A 22,800-nucleotide genomic window follows, 5' to 3' on the forward strand; every position below is an offset into this window, starting at 1 on the left:
ACATGAAAAACTTTATCAATCAGTCAAACTTTATTAGTATAACACATTCGTACAGGTCAGCATGACTCGGAGCGCCTCGCGGGGGATTTATTAAGACGATACGAGGACAGATCAAATGTAAACACAACAGTGTGAAGCTGGAAGTCGGAGTGAAACGAAGGAAGCTAAAGTGGATTAAACTCGACAGGATGCTACAAATCTGAAATGATTCACGAGCGTTTTCTGAACCATCCATCAGAGTTTGGGCGGGCTCGTTTCCCTCGGGCAGATCCAGGTTTCACTGCGTTTCTGTGATAATTAACTTGACAAGATTTGAAACTTGCTGCAGATACATAATCCATGAAGCTTACAACCTATTATTGCTAAAGAACACACACATTGTGTTCAGGAAGCACGAACCTGAGCAGTGAGTCGCGCCACACTGTCCTGAAGTCTCACTCTGTCGTATGAACTGTATGTCAGAGCTGCATTAATTATTCATGCCATACATCCAGTGAGGAGCTGGAAATGTTCCTCAGGGATTTGGGTCCATGTTGGCACAACAGCCTCACAGAGCTGATGCACATTTGTTTGCTGCATTTGTGATACGAATCTCCTGTTGCACCACAGCCCAAAGGTTCCTGAGGTCCGGTGAATTTGGAGGCCATTTGAGTGCCGTGAGCTCATCATCATGTTTTAAAACCAGTTTTACTATCTGAATGTCGCAGCAAAAACTCATCAAGCCAGGCAGCGTTTGGTGAGCTGTGTGAATTGTAGCCTCAGTTTCCTGTTTTTAGCAGAAAGACGTTGGACAATCCTCTGTAAACCCTAGAGACGGTTGTGTCCGTAAATCCCTGCAGTACTCTGTCGAACTCATCCGGGATCAACAACCATACCACATTCAAAGTCACTGAAATCCCATTTCTTTCCATTCTGATGCAAAGTTTGAACTTTAGCAACTCCTGAGTTGGTGCCATGTGCTTAGCTGATTAGATATTTGTGTTAGCAAGCAGCTGAACACCTGATACCTGCTGAAGTGGTGAGTGTGGTGTATACCTCAGTGTTAGTGCAGTAATAGCAAAGCTGACTTGGATGTAAAGTCCCATCAGTGTCAGATAGATGCTGCATAGCTAATTTACAGCTAGCTTGCTAACTGCCACCATGTTGGCTGTTACTTTGGAAAGCAAGTGTTACTTACACATCTTTGCTTTGTGCCACTGACGTCTAAAATCTTGTGTAGTTTAGTTGAAATATGTGTCATGGATCAGTTTAGCTGCTGAAAGTAGCTAGCCAATTATATCCGAGTTAACCGGCTAGCTTTAACTTAGCTGCGGTGCCCGATGTTAGCTAACCCGATGTTAGCTAACCTGATGTTAGCTAACATCAGGCGCAAGAAAGACGGCCTTTTGTCCTCTTGTGTGTCATTTCGTGATATTTGTGATTAGTGAACTCTATTTCTAAGCTAATACTAGCTAGTGTTGCTAACTGTTGGAGCTAAAGAGGGACATAGAGGTGTTCTGAGTGGGTACGAGTGTCTAACCCTTCACTCAAATTTATTGTGCATCGTACAGAAAAGACTCCACAGGCTGTTGGAGGCAGCCGAGAGATTTGGGGAAGATCTTATTGCATTAAAATAGTTAGTAATACATGAAAAAAATGTTAAAGTGCACGTTTATCATGGCAGGAGACTAGCCTAGAAGGTTTAGTCTCTACAAAGTAAGATAAAAATGATATACTTAGTCCATTATTGGGTGCATAATTTACTGTAGACATAAAAAAAATCATATAGTCATGCATCACAGGGTAACATCTTTAAAAATCTGTCATTATAAGGATAGAAGTGAGTTTAATGTTCCTCTATGGCTCATAAAACATGTTAATCGATGTGTATTTTTACTGCGTTAAACCGTCACCACTCTGCACTTCATTCAGGGAGAATAACGGCGAGAGGCGGGCATCCCGGGTTGCGTAACTGCCTGTGCTGGCAAGGGAGTGGCGTGTGTCGTGAACAGGAAGACAGACGTGAGCCGCAGGAAGTGGTAACAGTGCCAAAGAGGGACTCCCTCTGATGGGAGGGGGCGAGTGACACTGATGCTCCTGCAGAGGCGGCGAGAGAGACGCCACCTGCTCATTCACACGCCGTCGGGTTTCCATCACTTCAGAGGACATCACATGACTTCTGTTCATTTCCTGCAGAGAAAACAAAACAGGTCAATAATTGGAAGACGCCATCATTGCCCCGGAGCCCTCCCGCCTACGGGTACCACCATCAGGCCGTCACTGTGAAGTTTAACCTTTAAAAATGACCTTCGTCCTCTCATTAACGCTGACACACACAGTACGGACGCACACATAGACTTGTACAGAAACAAATAGATTTAAATGAATTCGGGGACGTGCGAGACGTCAAAAGGTCCCTCAGTGTAAGCACCTGTTTACATGCAAGCTGTCCTCAGACGTGTACAACATTATACTTATAGTTTTATTTAGATACAGCCGGACCTGAATCAAACCGTCTTCAGTTGGCTAATTTACCTTTTCAGAGTTGGTAATGTCACTGTGTTGGTTTGTGTTTGATGCAAAAATATTCCACACCTCTGACTTTGACTGCTGTCTCTTTCTCCATCTTTGGTTTCTGCACAGGAGTAATAAAAACTGTCCTGCTGGCCTAAAGTGATCACTCAGGTTCCTGTATATGCAGGAGGGTTTGGATTAAACAGGGTTTAAATGAATGCTTGGCCAGCTGGTTGGATTAGCAGTTAGCATTAGCCTGTGAATGGGAACGGCAGTGATGCTGCTGTAGATTAACCTCTAGAGCTACATTCCTATGCTCACCTCCAGCTGTAGTGACCATAACAATGACATCAGACCAAAGTAGCAGAAATTAGTTTCCTCTGAAGGGAGTCTGGGCTCCGCCTTGGACTGGATGAGGAGCTCGATCTTTTCAGAGGAGCTCAATATAGAGCCACTACTCCTCCACATCAAAAGGAGGCAGTTAGATGGTTTGGGTATTTGATTAGAAGGCCTCCTAGGTGAGGCATGACCTACCAGGAGGAGGCCCTGCAGCATCAGGGCCTCCTTCTTCTGGAGGAGGCGGCTGCCCCGTGACCTGTAATGTATAAGCAGCAGAAAATGGATGGATGCTATTCGCCTGTAACTTTCATAAACAGCCTTTCATTCTCCTCAGTGTTGAACTTCATTGCCTCGCTCTTTCAGGATATTCTCATACGGTGATTTGATTGGCTGCTGACCACTCTGCCGTCTGCAGAAGTTGAATTTCTCTCACCTTTAAGCGCAGCCTCGGTTTAGCTGACGTCACAGAGCGTCCTGCCTCGGATGGACGTTTGCTGGATGAATTTATGTCCTGTCCGTGTGCACAGAGCGGTTCCTGCTCGTACCGGTTAGGTACAGTACGTCTCTGTGCCTGCAGGCCTCCCCCTGCCTCCTCTCTCCCTCTGCAGTGTGTAATTTATCGCCTCTCTCTATCACAGCGTCACTTTTTACAGGCTGAATGAATCCCTCTGCACTAAAGCCGCTGCTGGAGAACGCCTCTGTGTGCGTTTGTGTGTCGCTTTACGTCTTCGTGTCACTTGCACGGCGCTGAACTTCACGTCTGACTGACGTCCGTTTCATCACGTGCGCCTGCGCGTGCGTGTTCACGTGACACTGTAACCTCAGCGCCCGTCGGGTTTGTCTGAGGTGTCGTGTTTCCCGCAGTCTTCGTTTTTTGTCACTTCCAGACTTCTTTTCTCCGTCTTTCTGACGCGCGTTGGACTTTTTTCCCTTTCTTGTCGTGTTTGGACGGTGCGCCGCAGCGCGTCCTTGGCGCCGTCTCTCTTGCCACCTTTCTTCAGCTGGCAGCTTCAGAAGTCACATCACAGCTTCACCGTTGGCTACAGCCCGATGCTGGTTAGTCAGAACAACTTACTGGCAGCCAAACAAGGGAATTTCTCAGCAACTTTCACACATGATGAATCATGTTTCACTTCCTCCATCGCCACACATTTTATCTGCAACAGTAATTTGTCACATTTCTCTTGTTGGATACTTTATTTGTTCATTTATTAAAGAAACAGCGGAGTGTGGAAACGGTTTTTACCCACCGCCGCACACAGATTGGACGCTCTCCTTTGACTCAGCCACTCGTGTGCTCATCTTTAAAAGACTAATCTTGGTCTGAACCTTAAGACTTGCTCACAAAAAGACGTGTGGGAAGTTATTTTTGTTGTTTCCAGTACGTGTTCCTTCTTCTGAAGCCTGTGCTGAATTTGGGAAAAGGGTGTTTGAATACACGCCTCCCTCTGCTTGGAATCGGCTAAAGAGTTTGTCCAAGTCTCTTGATCGCACGTGGACATCGCAGGCCTCTGCATGTGAAAGTAATGAAAGCTTGAGTACGTCAGGAAATCAGAGATTGTTTGTGACAAACACGTTTGTGAATTGGGCGTCTCAGCAGGTCCACCAAACCTCCGCCTGATCCTCATTAATCTGCTCCTCCTGTGGGTGGAGGGTCGTTTCAACTGATCCCGATTTTGGCTTGATGAGTGACAGGACGTTGGTGGGTGGATGGATCCTTCAGGCACACTCTCGACTGTTTTAGTTTGCGACAGTAACCCTCACTCTGCTTGTCGTAGCTCTAAAGCCAGTCCTCCACCTGCTGCACCTCACAGAGGACCTCCACGTCAAAGGGAGGACTGCAGATACCCACTGCAGTCTGAGACGGAGGACTTGGAGTCTGTCCCAGTGTGCACTGAGAGTCTCGAGGGTTAGAAAAAGTGAAAGTGGGGAAAATCTGCAGCTCTGGAGGAATAAACTCTTTGTGATCTCTGTGCTCTTCGCATGAGACAAAAAGGACGACGACTCACGGCGTCGTGGGAAACATCTGGGTTTAAACAGAAGTCTTATTGGGTAAACACCTCCGAGCTGGAGGGAATCATCGTTTCCCTGAAATCATCTGCTCGGGGGAACAAGTTCCTGGCACTCTCTCCATCCTGTTTTCCCAAATTAAATGTTCCAGAAGGTCAACAGCCATGTCAGAGTCTTCTCAGACACGCCGACTCCAGCTGTTAAACATCCTAATCTGTGTGTGTGTTTGGACACGGCTCGGGGTGAACGAACATGGAGCTGCGAGCAGAGCGGCGTGTTTACCCGTACACAGCAGCTCTGCCACAGGACTCATTAAAATTTGATCTGATCTAATATTTTGCTTTGCTCGACTTCTCGACTCTGTTTAAAAAAATCCTTTCCTTCTTTAGAGTCTCTCTCTTCCTCTCTCTGCTCTAAGGTATATTATTTTGGTCACTACGATGAGTGACCTTTGACCTCACTCAAAGGTCACTCAGGTATGAAGCCTGAAATAGAAACTAAGAGCAGCTTTTTGTTTTGTGAAGGCTGAAGATTGAAGTGATATTAAAACATAAAGGAAATGAAGAAACATGAACTCTGACGTTACATGTTTGGTTGACCCATCCACCAACCCCACCTCCTCCTCCACCTACAGGGAGCTCTTTGAGGTTTTGCTGACACCTTTGAACTCTTCCAAACTTTAGACTGTCACAGCCAGATTAAAAAAACTGAAACGACAGCCTCACAAAGCTCATGAGCCCAACAGGAAGTGTGTCCATCGTTGTTTTCAGCGATTGATTCTGATCTTCTGACAATCTTCCCGTTGGGGATGATTCTTCATTTTCACACTTCCTGATGCTATTACACTAATATGATTATGATGGATTTCTTTTTGCCACAGTCATCGGAAAATCGGAGGCACTACCAAAGCGTTGTGTAATGTTGTTTATAACTCCAGAAATATTCTAAAATCACAATCATTTATTTCCTTCTCTGGAAGCTGCAAACGTTCAGCCGGCGTCCGTAAAGCGCCTCGTGTTTCCATCCGTCTGTGGTAACTGCAGCTTAATGCCAGCTCTGCAGTTTATTACATAAACCATGTGTATTTACTCTACATGTGTGTCCGTGTGTGTGGGCGCTCATATGTGCATGTGTGGCGGCGGCGTTTGGCGCCATGGGAACAGGCATATGGTGCTGATCGCATGCTAGGAAGGTCAGCTCCGACGAGAGGAAAAAGGAAGAGACGAGAAGCTGAGACGGAGGCAAGTTTTGGACACATTTTCAGAGTGACGCTCGAGAGAAGAAAGATGGAGGTGTTATGTCTTAAAAATCATTAGACTGAACCCCCACAGAGGGACAGGGCCAGGTACGTCCACTGCAGGTCGACTGGATAGGTCACATGACCTTTAGTCATAGAGAAGGATGACAGCCTTCACGTTTCTCTCAGGTCCACAGAGAGATTTAAGATTTTACTCATTTTACTCCAGCGTGTGGCATTGATCAATAAATCAGTAAAAAGCTGTGTCAAAGCTTTGGTATAATACAAGAAAGTATCTCTCTGAAGCTCAGTAAACCTAATAAAACAAAAGAAAATGATAAAATCAGTGTAACAAAAACCAATCAGTGCAAATATCAGGATGTTATTAAAGTGACTTTTTATGTATTTATTTGATCAAATGGCCGACCTGGACTTTCCATGAAATGTTGCATTTCAGTGATCGGGAAAGTATCACTCACTAAACCTGGTCTGGGTTGAGTGAGAGCTAGGCTGAAGCTAGAAGATGCTGCCTTTCAAATCAAGTCTCTAACACTTCATTTGTTATAACATTTCTTTTAGTGTTTGCCAAACAGGTCAAAATGACCTATGAGGAAGTGGATCTGAACCTGATGCTGACCCCAAACAGGTCACAGAGGAGGAGGAGCTTAAAAAGATATCAGAAGCTTTTTGCTGTTATTGGGAAGAGTTCAGTACATTTAAGTCATTGGTGTTTGTGAACATAAACAGTTAAAACATGGACGTAGTTTCCATGTTTGAAGGCGATACCTGTGGTCGGACTTCAGAAAGGAGGATTATCCAGGGTAGGCTCGTTGGTTAATGACGTTAATGACGTTAGCCAATGAGTGTTTGGTGTCACAGTTAAATTCACCTGCAATTTCAAAACACCGATATGGGGAAAACACTCACCTCGACACTTGAGAAAAGGATGCAGTAAACCAGAGGGTGGGGTCCTCTACGTCCATCTCTGATGCTGAACTAGAAGCCTTTTAGTTTCTGTACTTGCAAAGATTGGTGCTGGCCTGGACTGTGGAGGTAAACCTGCTCAGCAGCTACCTCCTTCAACAGCTTAATCTAACTGTGTGTTTTAAGATGAGGTAAGATTGCTCTTATTTGTCACAGAGTTGTTCACATTAATGCTGTTAGAGCAACAACTAAGTGTTGTCATCAGTAAAGGTCACACAGACATCCAGAAAGTAATTTATGAATTCCAGATTCCTTGTTATTAAAACATGTAATAGAAACATAAGAGGACCCGAAACGCTGCCCTGAGGGACTCCACATGTCAGATGTTAACTTGTTGATCATTTGTCCTTGAAACCTTGACCGTCTGAGGACAAATATGAGGCAAACCATTTCAGGTTGGACCCACACTAACCTCCCATCGTTAAACCAATGCTTGTTTTCCTCTCTTTGCCCCTCAGGCTTAATGTTTCAGTTCACAGAAGTGTATTAATATCTATGACGCTGACAGTAAAGCCCACAAACACATTAAAGCTCCACAGAGAGGACGTTTGTCTGTTTTGGTCTTTACATAACCTTTCCTTTAGCGCCAGTTTTCAAACAAATTATGAACAGTGTGTACAAGACAAATCATGGTCGAGCTGCCGTGACCTTTACCGAATATATTAATGCTCCTCTGAGGAAGAATTTGTTGATTTGTCGGCTTTTATTCAATCTTTGTTTGGTACTGTCTGGCGTGATGAACGTTGAAGCCTGTGGGCGATTCAGGCTGTGTCACCTCAGAGTAATACCTCTCGACTTCATCATCCTGTTAAAGTCAGAATAACCTTGAGATGTGTTTTCTGGAAGAAACAGGTTTTTGTGTGTGTGTGTGTGTGTGTGTGTGTGTGTGTGTGTGTGTGTGTGTGTGTGTGACCTCAGTGCTGGCCTGTACGTTTCAGTATAATATGACACCAGCTGCAGAGGAAAGGTAAAAAGCTTCTTGGATTTAGGAACAATAATCCTTTCTGCTGCAATGCCACTGCAATGCAACACCCTTTGTCTTATTCAGGGATGCTCCTCAAGAGTGTGTGTGTGTACAAATATTTGAGGGGTGTGGATAAAAGGGCGATTGTGTCGCCTCCTGTCAGAGGATAAATGATGGAAAGAAGTAAAAGGATGGCGCCTCGTTTTAACCTTTGCTGTTTTCGATGTTTGTCCATTAGTGCAATTATAAATGAAGCCGGCAGCCGCAGTGCTCACCTGATCTGACCTCAGCTGAGACGCTGCCGTTTTATTTTTACGCCTCTGATTCACATCCTCCTCATTTCCCTCCCCGCCCTTTTCACCGCAAATGATAAATTGGGAGACTGAAGCCTCTTTGATTGATCGGCGAACACCTGAACCCGGCAGCAAACAAAAGGCAGTCGCAGTCAGAGAGGAGCGGGTGAACACGGCGGAGCATTTATGAGCTGAAGAGACAGATATTTACCTCAGGAGTAGGCCGAGACCTAAGCAGACCTTAAGAGAAGCAAATATGAGTAATCAGATCGAGAAACACGTGATTCTGTCCCTGCACATCAATTTATTCAGAAATTGAGCATCTTTAGGAGTTTTGCTGCCCTTTAGTGACCCAACACAGCCCCAGGAAAGCTGTTTTCAATATGCTGACGGCATATGATTAAATATTATTATTATTATTATCAATTTAACAGGAATAAGAAGGGAAGAGGCAGTCCTGTCAAAGTCCAGTACCTGCTGAGATTCCATTCATTCCGACTCTGACTGCAGATGGATGGATCTGAAAAATCAACAGCTATGAGGTTATAATTGTTATAGTTTCCCCAAGAGTCTCATCACTGACAAACTGCCCTGATCACCACAGACTGACTCAGATTGATTGCAACGTGTTGCAGCTTGGCTGTGTTTATAAATGAGACTGCAGTTATTTCCAGATCTTCACCTCAGAGTGATCTCAGTCAAAGTCGGACTGCGACTGTTTGGAGACGGGTTGCCAGGTGAGAGGCAGCCTGTGCAGTCATCATGCAGTGTTGCACACTCGCAGCCCTATTGCAGAGAAAACAGACAAGCCACGCCCATCGCCACAGATTGTTGCAATGTGTAGACAATCTGTGTTTAGCAGCAGCTGTTTGGAGACTGGTTGCCTCCCACCAGGCGACCGGTGCGATCAAAAGTGCAACATCTTCCATCTCTAGGTGACCTTGTTGCTTAGCGACATCTCTTTTTTTTCCTAGTTTATTTCCTCGTTGCTTTCCAAGCTGTCGAAACACAAAGAGGCCTTTAAACAAACGTCCTTCGCGGTTTTCAGGTGACGTTTTCATGGCGATAAAACTACAGCTGATGTTTGTGGTTTTTTTTATGTGTTTATAGCATGAAACCAACATTTTTCCACATATTTTATTGACCTTGTTTTGTCTTTGCAGTTTCATGGATTTGTCATCATGATATTCGCCCCGTCAGTCCTCCCTTATCTTCAGCCTTGGCCCCGCCCTCTTCTTCGCCACCTCCTGTCAGAGTTCTGGCCTAATGGCTGCGCAGCGTCATGGAGACGGCTGAGCACGAAGGGCCACGCCCCTCAGTCTGTGATTGGTCAGGACTCTGTGCAGGTGTTAGGCCAGTCATACCCGCGTGACGACTTCACTAACGTCACTCCAAAGGTCTTGGAAAAGGTGGGCCGCAACCTCCACAACCAATCCCATCATCCTCTCTGGCTGATCAAGGAGCGCATCAAAGCTCACTTCTACAGGTAGGCAGCGAGTGCGGTCGTCAGCCAGGTGTTCACAGATTACCTGGGAACTGATGAGGGCTCAGAATCCTCGTCTCTCCTAACAGCAGTTTGTCCTCCTCTTGTCTCTCCTCCTCTCGGTCTTCTCCTCGTAGCGTTTCTGTTTTCAGAGTTTAAATGCTGACTAACTCTCTGCAGGCTCCGTGGCTCTCTGGGGACAGTCGAGTGTAAATTTGGCTGCAATGAAATATCGTTAAAGCTGCTGATGATTCTCGCCATCAGAAATCTAACACAGCTGCAGCTACAGCGACAGCGAGCGCATTAATGCTGCATTCAGAAGTCATTAAGCAGTCACTGCGAGTGTGAGCTGACATTGGTTTATGGCTCTGCCTTTTAGCAGGTCGTGAACTTTAGTCTTTAGAAAAGCCTGTGTGCTCTGATAGCAGCAGATGACGAGGAGACCCCAGAGCTGCTGGGTGATCTCCACGCTGCTCCTCGTTACTCCCACTTTCCCTCCTCCTTGTTCCCTCCCTGACTTACACCCTGCCCACCAGCCTTTGTTTGATCGATAAAACTTTAAAAACATCTAAAAAGCATTTAGTTTACGTTTATTTGTGACAAGGAAAACCATCAAATTTCACACAAGCTGGAAACTTAATTTTTCATGGGCCACATTATTAGGTACACCTCTGGAGGTATTTTTAATCCACTGCAAACCCCTTTGTCACAAACTTTCCACTCACAAAGGGCCCACGTTTCCAGTTTTATACTTTATAATTGAGGTTTGGGTGGAGTTAGGGAGGGCATGTTCGCAGGCAGCGAGAGAGAAGGAGGTGAGAGCAGAGACTCTGTTGTAGCTGCCAGGCAGGAGGAAGAGAGGAAACCTCAGAACGTTCATGGGTGTAGTGAAGTGCAGAGGGTTGGTGTGACTGAGGAAGAAGAAGAAACAAGAACAATCTAACAGAGCAGACACACGTCTTTGATACGGACGTTGGTGAAGCTCATCTATGTGTGTGTAGATCATATATGTGTTAAAGGCAACACGTGAAAGCTTGATCAAACAGTCAGTAAGCTAAGCTAACCTAGCATAAAGCTAAACACAACATGTGGCTCATGTTACATATAAGTATCAGATTTCCTTAAATCGTCTGTTTATATAAGAAGTTAATATGGATTTAAATACAGTCGTGATGTGAACTCGTTTTGCTGCAGCTCATCCTGTTATTTGCAGGTTATTGCTTCATCAGCAGGATTAAACTGTTATGTTTTCAGTGTTTCTGTCTGCTCACTCTGACGGTGTTTCTGACCCGCAGCTCGTACATCGGCCGTTCGGGAAACCCCCTTTTCTCCGTCCACGACAACCTGAGTCCTGTGGTGACCACGGAGCAGAACTTTGACAGGTCGGCAGCTTCCTGTCACATTATCCACTAATATCACTAAACAGAGACGCTGCTGTGATTTACTTTGTCTTCTTTATCCTTTTACACAACTTTTACTTTGAAGGTGAATGTTCTACATTTCTGGTTTTGCACTTTTTCACTGTGGCTTCATGACCAAAGCGACCCGACTCCAACAACACAAAGGACGTCCTCCAGATTCATGTTTTCTTAAGTGTTCTCACAAAGACGCTGTCAGAGTTGTTGGCGGGTCACGTTCCTTTTCCCTGATTTCCACAACACGTTTCAACAAGTTTGTGCAGATCATTGGCTGAATGTGCGTGACCCCCTCAGCTCCAGGGGAGGTCAGCCGGTTAATTATCCGACTTATTAAATGCCCAGATTCCATCGAAACAGGGACTGTGATGGATCTCATTCTCGCTCCATCGGCCCATTAGTTCTCCTGAGCTGTGACGAACCGCGGACAGCGTGAACGTTCATTTGTAAATACAGATGGTAACTGAACTCTTGGGTAAGACCAGATCTTTGAGTGTTGACCGTGGTCGAATAATTAATGGTCCAAGTCTGGAGCATTTTTGATCCACATGAAATCCTCAGGGCTGAAAGTCAAACGCGAGCTCTGTGAGAAGCTGCAGATCATGTGTTTTACACTGTTTGAAGCCCTGGCTGGTTTCTCGAAGGACGACTGTGTCTCGTTAGATTTTAATAAAATGCTCGCGTCCTGTTCTGATTTATCGAGTGTTACTTTGTGAGTCTTTGTGTTTTGCTGACAGCTTGTTGATCCCGCCCGGACACCCCAGCAGGAAACGAGGAGACAACTATTACCTGAACAGGTGAGAGCCGATGTCTTCTGCTGCGAGCGCTCGGCGTCCTCCATCGGCGTCACTAACCCTGTTTTTATGTGGGACAGGACGACGATGCTTCGCGCTCACACGTCCGCCCACCAGAGGGACCTGGTGAGGTCGGGGCTGGACGCCTTCCTGCTGGCCGGAGACGTTTACAGGCGGGACGAGATCGACGCCAGCCACTACCCCGTCTTCCACCAGATGGAGGGAGTGCGACTCTTCTCCAACCGCCAGGTGCTCAGAATGAAAAAGTTGGACAGGTGACGTAGTGATCACGTGACCCTGACCCGGAGTGTCGTGTCCCTCAGCTGTTCTCCCGGGTGCAGAACGGTGGCGAGCTGTCTCTGTTCGAGCGAGGAGGGCGGCGGACTCCCGAGAAGCAGGAGACGCACACTCTGGAGGCGGTGAAGCTGGTGGAGTTCGACCTCAAATGCACTCTGACACAACTCGTCTCTTACCTGTTCGGAGCAGGTGAGGCCCCGCCCACCAGGACGTCTGGTTAGGTTTGCTCTTCCTCAAACTTCCTCGTCTTCCTCCTCAGATCTGGAGATCAGGTGGGTCGACTGCTACTTCCCCTTCACTCACCCGTCCTTTGAGATGGAGGTGCATTTCCAGGGCGACTGGATGGAGGTGCTGGGCTGTGGCGTGATGGAGCAGGAGCTGCTGAACTCTGGTCAGAGCGCACCTACGCACACACACGCACACACACACGCACACACACACACACACATACACGCGCGCGTGCGCACACTCTGCCTCCAGCTCTTGTGCAAGGCAGCGACAGTCAGGGCGCTGTGATGACTCTGTTAGTTCGACCTCGGTCACATGATCAGAGGAGCGTGCTCACCTTACTTCGGGTCTTAAAAACAAAATCACAAACAGACTTTTCCAAAGGTTTATGGTCAAAGGTCAAAGGTCGTGTAAATGTTTCCATGAATGAAAACCTCCAGGGCTGAACACTGAAGCATCTGCAGTTCCTCTAACGTCCAGCAGAGGCTCCAGCAGGGAGTCGGTCCGTCCCATAGACTCTTGTGTTGTTCGACTTTACAGCAGAAATAAATGTGTATAGTGGGCGTGTATTGGGGGCGTGGCCTCTTTCACCTCAGCTGCGTCTCTGAGTTAGACCTCTTATTTGTTGTACATTTTCAGTCCATGTAATAGTTTTGTTATTTACTTATTTTTAGCTTCTTTACAATTATTTTATCTACAGATCTACCCACACACACACGCGCACACACACACACACACACAGTCCTGTGTGTAAACAGGCCCCTCAGTGATTGATTTGCTGATTTGTGTTCGATGCAGTTCAGCCTCTCAGGACGTCTGGCCTGTCGTACACATTAACAGCTGATTTCCACCTGCACGCACGCACGCACGCACGCACACACACACACACACACACACACACACCTGTTTCACAGTGTAAGAACAAACACAGACAGACCTTTCCCTCTCCTTCTTCTTCTTAGGGTTTTCTCTCTCTCTCCCCTGTTGCTCGCCCCCGTCGCTCGCACCTCTCTCTCCTGTCAGTCTGCTAAGTGGCTAACTTGCTGCTTTGCCCTTGAACAAAGCTGTAGCTCTGTGCTGCACTTCACTGCTGCTTGTTCTAATCAATAATACATGCTTTAAAACGCAAAGAGCGGCCCGATCGCTCTTTTACCACCACGCTGTGTGCGTGCGCGTGTGTGTGCGTGTGTGCGCGTGTGCGTGCGTGTGTGTGTGTGTGTGTGTGTGCACTGGAGCTACTAACACACTTCAGATATGCACATCTGGGTGGAGGGTTACCTGAAGTTCACACAGAGGAGATCAGGAGGTGGAGCAGCTTCATGGAGCTGTCTCATGGGACGCCCGGAGGGAACGTTTGTATGAAGTCGTGCGTTTCCTGTTCCAGGGTGGATGTCCATATTAAACAGGGTCGGAGTTTAAAACAGTGGTGTGTGTGTGTGTTTGTGCTCCAGATGAGTCAGTAACTCTCGATGATGTCACAGAGTTGGGACATCCACCCACCTGTTGTTTAAGTTGCTCATAACGAGGGGCAGCCAATCAGAGCTGTGCTGGTTTAAAGAGGGAGGAGCTCAGACTGCTTGTTTCAGGAGGATGAACTGAAGGGCTGCACACAGTGTGAATCATGCAAAGCTAGTCTGGCAGGGCCCAAGAATAAACATGCGGGAATGAGCAGATCAAAATGTTTTTGTTAAGTTCAAAAATAAAGAAACAGGAAGAAACTAAAACCATCAAACTTCAGCCTGGGAGCTACCATACCATGTGACGTCCCTCTCTGATCCAGCTGCTGATGGTGCAGGGTAAGCTGGCGCTGTAGCAAACGGCCGCTCTGAGTGAGAGCGACCTGTAGCCCGTCGTCGGGGAGCTAGCACAGGCTAAAGCAGGGCTGCGGGGTATCAGACCGAGCCCAGGTTTGAACCTACGAGCTTCCATCCCATCCTGAGTGTTTGAGCTTAGAGCCCAACATCTGGAGCGGCGTTACAGCTGTTTTACAGTCATCTCTGAACCCCAGGTGTTCACACGCTGCTGCTGCTGCTGCTGATTACTATTCTGGAGATTGAACTAGCGTCCTAACCCCTCACCTCCACCCGGTGCCGCCCCTCTGTGAGCCTGGCTCTGCTGCAGGTTATTTCCTGTTAAAAGGGAGTTTTTCCTTCCCACTGTCCCCAGAGTGTTGGGCTGTGACTCGGTGCTGAGCCGCAGTGGTGCTTCTGAAGCGCTGGCGGGTCAGTGTGGATGTTTCACAGGACATCGTCCACTCAAACCTCTAAAATCAGCCCTGACCTGTGTGACCTGGACTGACTGAGGTTATCCGTGATCCACCCTGTGCACACAGTTTCATGGTAAATGGCCTACATTTGTATAGCGCTTTACTCAGTCCCTAAGGACCCCAAAGCGCTTTACACTACATTCAGTCATTCACCCATTCACACACACATTCACACACTGGCAATGGCAAGCTACATTGTAGCCACAGCTCCCCTGGGGCGCACTGACAGAGGCGAGGCTGCCGGACACTGGCGCCACCGGGCCCTCTGACCACCACCAGTAGGCAAACGTGGGGTTAGTGTCTTGCCCAAGGATATTTGGCATGCAGCCAGGAGGCAGCCTGGGATCGAACCACCGACCTTCTGATTAGTGACAGTCATGACAGTCTGCTTTAGGATTTATTATTTAACAATCAGCACACGCCTGGGTTTGAATCATTAACCCTGGTGTGATGCAACAGTCTCTTCTTTAAGTGTGTTTACTGGTCCCTGGAAGATCTAAAGGTGTGGATCCTGTGGTGGCTCTGTGGAGGTTAAAGGTCGTGTTCTTATGTCCTGGAACGCTGATCTTCAAATGGCTGCAGATCTGTGTTTACAGAAACGAGGTTTTATTTTTCTGAACGCGTCCTTCAGCTGAGCGATGTTCAAAGGATCTTTGTCTTCTGTTTATTTGTCCTCTGAAATCATGAGTGTGACGTCAGCGCGGCAGTTTCCAGCCCTGCCACCGGGGGGGGCTGCAGCTCAGAGGAGGAGGAGGAGCGGTGGGGGCATCACGCTGCAGAAATCCCTGTCACTTTCACTGCTTCTATTATTGAACGCTCTGCATCATCTCACTCTCATTTACGAGTCTGCAGGTGTGTGTGTGTGTGTCTGTGTGTGTGTGTGTGTGTGTGCGCGCACACTTCTGAATCCATTTCCTGCAGCGAGCCATGACTGAAATAGACTGTTTCAGGACACACACAGCGAGATGGAAGCGCCTTTGGCTATTTTACTCTTCGTGTGTGTGTGTGTGTGTGTGTGTGTGTGTGTGTGCTTCTGCCTGACAGTAGAAGCAGTTGGAGGTTAAATTGATGCTGAGGTCCCAGCAGAGGCAGAGGGAGTAGAAACTCCATCAGTAGTGTGAATGTTGCATTCGCTGACGTCGCAGCGCGTCCGTTTTTTCCCTGCCGTCACTTTCGAGTCGCCTCGTGTCCTGAAAGTGGGGGTTTGTGTTAGCGGCTAAAGCGTGAGCTGATGTCCGAGTGTGGCGTCCAGCTGTCACCATCTGGGGAGGAAATTCTCTATTTGTCTTTTCCCTGAGTCGTGACTGTCAGGGAGTTCTTCCTCAGGAATCTGTGAACTGTTGCAAATAATTTGCAAGAGCAAACGTGCTTATTAGGAAACCGAGAGCACGAAAAGTTACCGGCGACTGGATTCAACAGCTTTGAGTTTCTCTCGGAGCACCAAACTCAAACAGAAATACATTTTTAATGAACTTCCTTTTTCCCCGCTGGTCTGATTAGGAAGCAGAAACTGGAAAGTGGTCACGGCGATGATCCTAAACTTGTTTTAAAGAAGCTCCGAGTTGCCATCGCAGTAACAATTTAACCACACCTGATTTAAACCAGCTCCCCTCAGGGTCTCCTCGGGACTCCTCCCAGCACTGCTCCTTCTCAGATCTCTCCCTGGACGTCCCGTCCGTCCTTTTGCCTCTCTGAGTCGCCTTCAATGAATCTCGCTGCACCATCTCCTCCACTGCGATCAGGGCAGGAGGTGCAATGATTGGAAACTCGACGAGCGTGCTCCTCACCTGTTGCACCTCCCCCAGACTCATGCAGGCGTTTCCACCTGTAATGAGCAGCGATGAAAGCTTGAAAGCTTACACGTGACTATGGCTGTGTGTGCTTCTACTCCAGGGCAAACATGTCCTCTGTGAGTACAGCTGAGCTGCTGGTGGCGTGACGCGAGGTGAAAGGGCCGCTCAGTTTTATCACCAGCGGTTGTGTTGGTCCTGCAGGTCACCGAGTTACTGCAGCGAGTCGATTCTCCTTTAAGAAACTGCTGTCGTCTCATCGCCTCTGACAGCCGGCAGATTTTCTCCTCGCTTCACTCGCCGTGAATTTATTTCCTCTGTGGCAGCAAAGCATGTTAGAGGATCTCCCTTCAGTAACAGCATCAGAGCTGAACACACGACAGACTCAGTCCGGCGCTGAGAAGAAATCCTCACAATAAGAAAAGCTGTGTCATCTGGAAACACCTCGCAGGTTTAGTTTCAGAGGTCACGGTCGAGTGCACCGCCCTAACCCCATCACCTCAGAGTCGACACCGCAGAGAGGGTGGAGGGTAAACCCGATGAAATGGATGAGACGTGAGATCTGTGTGTCCTCAAAGGTTTTCCTGCATGAGTAAAACCCTCATCTAAAAATACTTTCATAAGGATTATTGGGAAACTTACTGGTTTTATTGGTTTGAACACCATCAAACACCTTCCAGCTCCCTCTGTCTCTTTCTCAGGAGAATCAGATTTTTAAGGGAAGTTTAAACTTTTTCTTTAAAGGAAAACTTTATGTGCAGCAGTTTATTATGAACACAGACTCTGAACCTGCATGCATGTTAATGACCAGCAGGGGGCGACTCCTCTGGTTGTAAAATGATGTCGGTTCAGTCAGTGCGGACCAACGAAGGATGTCAGAGGAACAAAGAGGAAGTCGGGTTTTTGTTTCTTGTCTAAACATGAAGAAACTTAGATTTTTCTCCTCGTTGAAGAACGTTTGGTTTTAATTTGCAGCAGCTTCACGTACGTGACATCAGCACTCTGACAGACAACAAAGAGACGTGTGTACAGAGGAGGTCGGGGTGGCTGGATGGGTCCATAACAGATCAGATTCAACACTTTTTAAAGGTTTGCTGACTTTAACAGATATTTAATTGACTTAAACCTGGCAGAGCTCCACCAGCAGCACCCTGCCCTCTGTGCACACTCCGACCTCCTACATGGATGTTCAGGGTGGAGGAGCTTTCCAGCTCACTTTCACTCCGAGTGGAAACTGAACTTCTCGGGAGTCCTGGCTCACTTCCTTCACAAACACGTGTGTGTCTGTGTGTGTGTTTGGGCCCTTAAGGCAAATTAAAGTCATGGCTGTCAGACGTGAAGCCTGTGTGTGTGTGTGGGGGGGGGGATTTACATCGGCAGCCCCTCTCTCTCTGCCCTTGGCTCTGCTGCAATGCTCTTGACATCTAGACACACACGCGCGCACGCACGCGCGCACGCACGCACGCGCGCACACACACACACACACACACACACACGCCTCCTTAATTCTCGCTCCCTCCAAACTCTCCTCACCCTCTGCACCTCCCCGACATATCCACTGCGGCAGTGTGCCTCCGTTACCTTGGAAACCACTCATTCAGCCCCCCCCCCACTATCACACACACACACACACACGTTTCTGGAGCACTGAGAGTGAGAGACAATGAGGAAGAGCTGGCAAAGAGAACAAAAAGATGTGAGGAAGAGGAGGAGGAAGGGGGTGAGGAGGCCTTGAAGTTAATATGAGGAAGAGAGGGGGGAGACTAAGGAAGAGTGGGGAAGGCAAGGATAGGAAAGGAAGTGAGGATGCAGGAAAGGGAGGACAGAAAGGAGGCAATTATGGTACGAGGAGGTTGGAGGAAGGATTAAACGAGTGGCAGGACCTCATCCCCGCAAGGAGGCGGCAACAGGGGACACCAGTTGGTGCTGGCGTGTGTGTGTGTGTGTTATTTAATGGTGTGGAAGCGTGACTGCCATATGTGTTGCCTGAGGCCCCGTGTGATGAGAGAGCGAGTTAATAAGAGGAGGAGGAGGTGAGGAGACCAGGAGAGGAGGAAGGAAGGAGGAGAAATAAGGGTGGAGAAAAAGGGAGGGTGATGGATGGATGGAGACGACAAAATGAGATTTTAATGGAGACGGAGGGATGGAGAGACGGAGGGATGGAGAGACGGAGGGATGGAGAGACGGAGGGATGGTGGAGGGAGAGAGATGAATGTCTTCATTAATTCACTGATGAGGGGGCAGGGGGAGGGGGGAGCTATTTCTTCTTCTCTGCTTATTTATTCATCAGGGTTCCCCGGAGGAGTCCCCACACGCACGCACGCACGCACACACACACACACACACACACAGAAACGTGCGCACGGACGCACACACACAGAAACGTGCGCGCGCACACACACATGCACACGCACACACATGCACATACACACACACACACACAGAAACATGCATGCGCACACACGCACACACACACGAGACAGAGAAGTGTGTGTGTGCTTGAGCTTGGCTTCAGTTTGTCTCCAGCTGTAAAAGAAGGACGTAGCTTTGAGTACTGAGGCTCTTTAAACCTGCACTCTTTGTAACAGCCAGCAGGGGGCGACTCCTCTGTAAATTGTTCTTGGATTTTAGGGGCGGGGCCCTGTGGATGTGCCATTTCCCCTTGATCACCAACATGGTGAAGCTCACAGTAATCAAATCGATGCTTGGAAACCGAGACAAAATCATCAAATAGTTACCTTAAATTTCACTTTCACTAAAACGCTGTCGTTCTGGCTCGTGTTGGTTCAAAGGCGCCTCCATCAAAGCTCAAACTCGGCCCGGATGATGGCGAGAGAGACTGTGGAGGACGTCAGAGTCACAGCTGTTTCTGAAGCTAACGGGAGCTCGTTAACACCCCCTCCACCCAAAGATGCTGGACGTTATGTAACAATGTTTTAATCAAATGTTGAGACTGTAAAACAGTGACATCACTGTGGCTCCAACCATCTTCTATATACAGTCTTTTAGCCCGTGTACCTGCTCTGCACCTCTGCCTCACTTTGAAAAACATTCAGTGTTCAACAGAATTTATTTTATTTCAAAGTCATTAAATTTGTACTCGATTATTCCTGATGATGTTTTTGATTTAATTGGTTGGCTTCCATCTTCAATATACAGTCTGTGCTTCTTTGTGTGTCTTTGTTTGATTCTTCCAGTGAAGTGTGTATTCAACATTTATGTGTCTGTGATTCTGCAGTGTGTGTTTGCTTTGTCACTTATCTGTGTGTGTGTGTGTGTGTCTCAGGGGTTTTCCCTGCAGTGTCAGCGTGCAGCATATGGGACTTGGCACTAATGACCACACCTCCTTGCCAAACTCTGACTCACAGACACACCCCCACCCCCCAGGGGACAGGGTGGTGTATGTGTGCACGTGCCTACATCTGTGTGTGTGTGTGTGTGTGTTAAGGGTGGAAGCTGAAATCTGATTAAAGTCATGTTGGCAACAATTAACGGCCTCTCAAACCGCCTCCTGGCGTCCTGTGGGACGCCGTGTGTGTGAGGTTCAGGTGGCTGTATTCAGTCTTAATCCCCCCACCCCCCCACCTCTGAATAAATCATGTGACCCCTCCCCACCCTCCATCCATCCTCCTCTCATTAAACCTCGTCTGTCGCCGCTGCTCGCCTTGTTTTCCTGATGAGTCGACACTTTATTCCCACACTCCTCTCTGTTAGGATGGAGGGATGGCGAAGCCTCACAAGCGTGGCGACCCGTCTCCTCCCCTGTGTTTTTAGGCTTGTAAAGTCCCGCCTCCTCCTCCTGACCTCTGACCTCTCTGCTGTTTTTTGTTGTTTTTGTGGTTTTCTCGCCGCTCCTGTCCGTCCTCCATCATTTAGTACATAGGTGTCAAACTCTGGCCCGCGGGACAAATTTGGCCCGGAGCCTAATTACATTTGGCCCGCGAAGCCATGCCAAATTACTATTAGAGCTGGCCTACTGGTATTATACAGCGAATATATATATCGTTTAGTATTAAGCTTTGCTTGTTCCACATTCAGTTTTTCAGCAAAACTTGTTTGAGTCCATAAGAAAAGATTCATTCTTATATCTGGAGGAAGATTTTTTTTTCAATAAATATTCATGTTAGCCCGCGACTTTGTTCCAGATTTGAATTTTGGACCACTGTGTATTTGAGTTTGACACCCCTGATTTAGTCATTTGATCTTTTATTCTTTCAGTACACTTTCTCCTTCCTTCCCTCCTTCTGTCCTTTCACCCCTCCTCTCTCCCTACACTTCCACTTTATTTGGTCTTTCTTTTCCTTTCCTCCCTCCTGATTCGTCCATCCCTCTGTTTTCATTTATCCAACAGGAACTTTTCCTCATTCCCTTTCTTGTGGTTCTTTCATCTTTTCTCCTTCCTCACCTTTCATTCACCTCTCCTTTGTCTATTTCCTTCCTTTCATCCATCCTTCACTCAGTTTATTTTGCACTCTTGATCATTTCTTGTTTCCTTTCTTCCTTCCTAGCAGTCATCCTTCTCCTCTTTTCACCCTCCGCTTATGTTTTTCCCCACATCCTCTCGTCCTCCCTCCTTCCTCCCTTCCTTTGATTACTCTCCATCACTCTTCACCCTCAGTGCTCCCATAGAGACCAATAACTGATGGTCACACACACACACACATACACACACACACGGAGACACACACGGACACACACACACGGAGACACACACGGACACACACACACACGGAGACACACATGGACACACACACACACACACGGAGACACACACTGTGACACACACGGACACACACAGGGACACGGACACACACACGGACACACACAGGGACACGGACACACACACACACACACACACACAGACTCACACACACACACACACACACACACACCAATAAATAGAAAATAATAGAAATAAAAAACAAAACCCTGAAATAACGATCCAGAAAAGAAAAACCTCAACAACACACAACTCCATTCTGCCTCACACACACACGGCCTGTGTGTGTCTGGGGTTTGCAGAGGGCAGAGCAAACATTTGTTTGTGCAGCGATCCATCTCAGCCCGGCCTGCTTCCTCCATAACAAACAGAGGGGGGAGGAGGGTGGGGGGGTGATGGAGGGAGGTTTGATTCACCTGACAGGTAAAAAGCAGAGGGAGGGTTTGTTTGAAAACATTACACGCGTGATGCTGCGGATCAGCTCAGGTTTATCTGCTAACGACGCTCCTAAAACCTGCACACGGCTAACAATGTTAGCAGCTCGCTAACCGCTAATCATGACACTTTGACCTTTTCACAGAGAAACACCTGACACCGTCAGGTGACGCACCATTTAAAACAAACCTGGGCAGTTTTGGACTTGATCGTTTTCCAGGAGCTTAAAGGCTGAGCTGTGTTAGCTGCTTCATGAGCTAACAGGTTAGCTTTAAATGCTAACATGTGACTCCCTGTAGGATAGCGTGCACATCAATTTTGAGTCTGCAGGCAGCTCATTTCCTCTGAATCACATGATTAAACTAACTCGACAGACTCTCCACTATGAGCCAAAACAGAGAGTGTCTCTGTTTTAGCTTCTCCTCATTGGTTAGCTGTTCATTACAGAGCTGATTTCTGACGCCCGGCCGTGACCTGAGGTTTGAAATCTAATAAAATCCTATTTTTATAAACAAGCCTTCTCTTTAAGCTCTTCTTATGCTGCCTGTTAAATTTTTTAATCTTCTCTGCTTCATGAAAACTTTAATTTTTGCTTTTACTATATTAGCTGTAATTTTACTGTATTTATCCTTCACTTTGAATCTCCTTGTGAAGCTAATCGTCATCTCCCAACACTGTGTAACCTTGAAGGAAATGACCAATCCAGTGGATACCGTGTGCTGGAGAGGCAAACACGTGGATCTGTGAAACAGAACCGTGAGCAGAGATCACTCTGGTTTAGTCCCCTCCCCTCAGTTACCTGTCAATTATCTGAGAGTTTGCTCTTCACCTAGTTAGCGCCAACTAATTACTTTTTTTATACATCTATCATATTTTAATTCTACTACAGTAGCTTTACATTGTATAGAATAATCTTAATGTTATCCTGGTAACTTTATTCTAATTGGAAACAGACGACCACATAAAGAAAAGCAGATAACATGCAGGAAATCGAGTATTTGCAGCGGTGTGAAGGCTGAGCTGTAGACGCACAGAGACTCCTTCTTACCTCG

The 22,800-nt window shown here is 47.3% G+C and overlaps 1 protein-coding gene across 3 annotated transcripts in view; it reads left to right on the plus strand.

Moving 5' to 3' along the window:
- The window catches only part of fars2 (phenylalanyl-tRNA synthetase 2, mitochondrial), a 138,275-nt gene that overhangs the window by 27,203 nt on the left and 88,272 nt on the right, over positions 1-22,800 (plus strand). For all 3 annotated transcript variants that reach the window (XM_063484608.1, XM_063484607.1, XM_063484609.1), the window contains exons 2-7: positions 9,484-9,806; positions 11,099-11,185; positions 11,956-12,015; positions 12,093-12,261; positions 12,336-12,498; positions 12,569-12,700. In XM_063484608.1, coding sequence (XP_063340678.1) covers positions 9,502-9,806; positions 11,099-11,185; positions 11,956-12,015; positions 12,093-12,261; positions 12,336-12,498; positions 12,569-12,700 — 916 coding nt within the window. In that variant the 5' untranslated portion in view covers positions 9,484-9,501. The remainder of the gene's footprint in view (positions 1-9,483; positions 9,807-11,098; positions 11,186-11,955; positions 12,016-12,092; positions 12,262-12,335; positions 12,499-12,568; positions 12,701-22,800) is intronic.

Source organism: Pelmatolapia mariae, linkage group LG9 (assembly GCF_036321145.2).
Source record: "Pelmatolapia mariae isolate MD_Pm_ZW linkage group LG9, Pm_UMD_F_2, whole genome shotgun sequence".
NCBI lineage: Eukaryota > Metazoa > Chordata > Actinopteri > Cichliformes > Cichlidae > Pelmatolapia > Pelmatolapia mariae.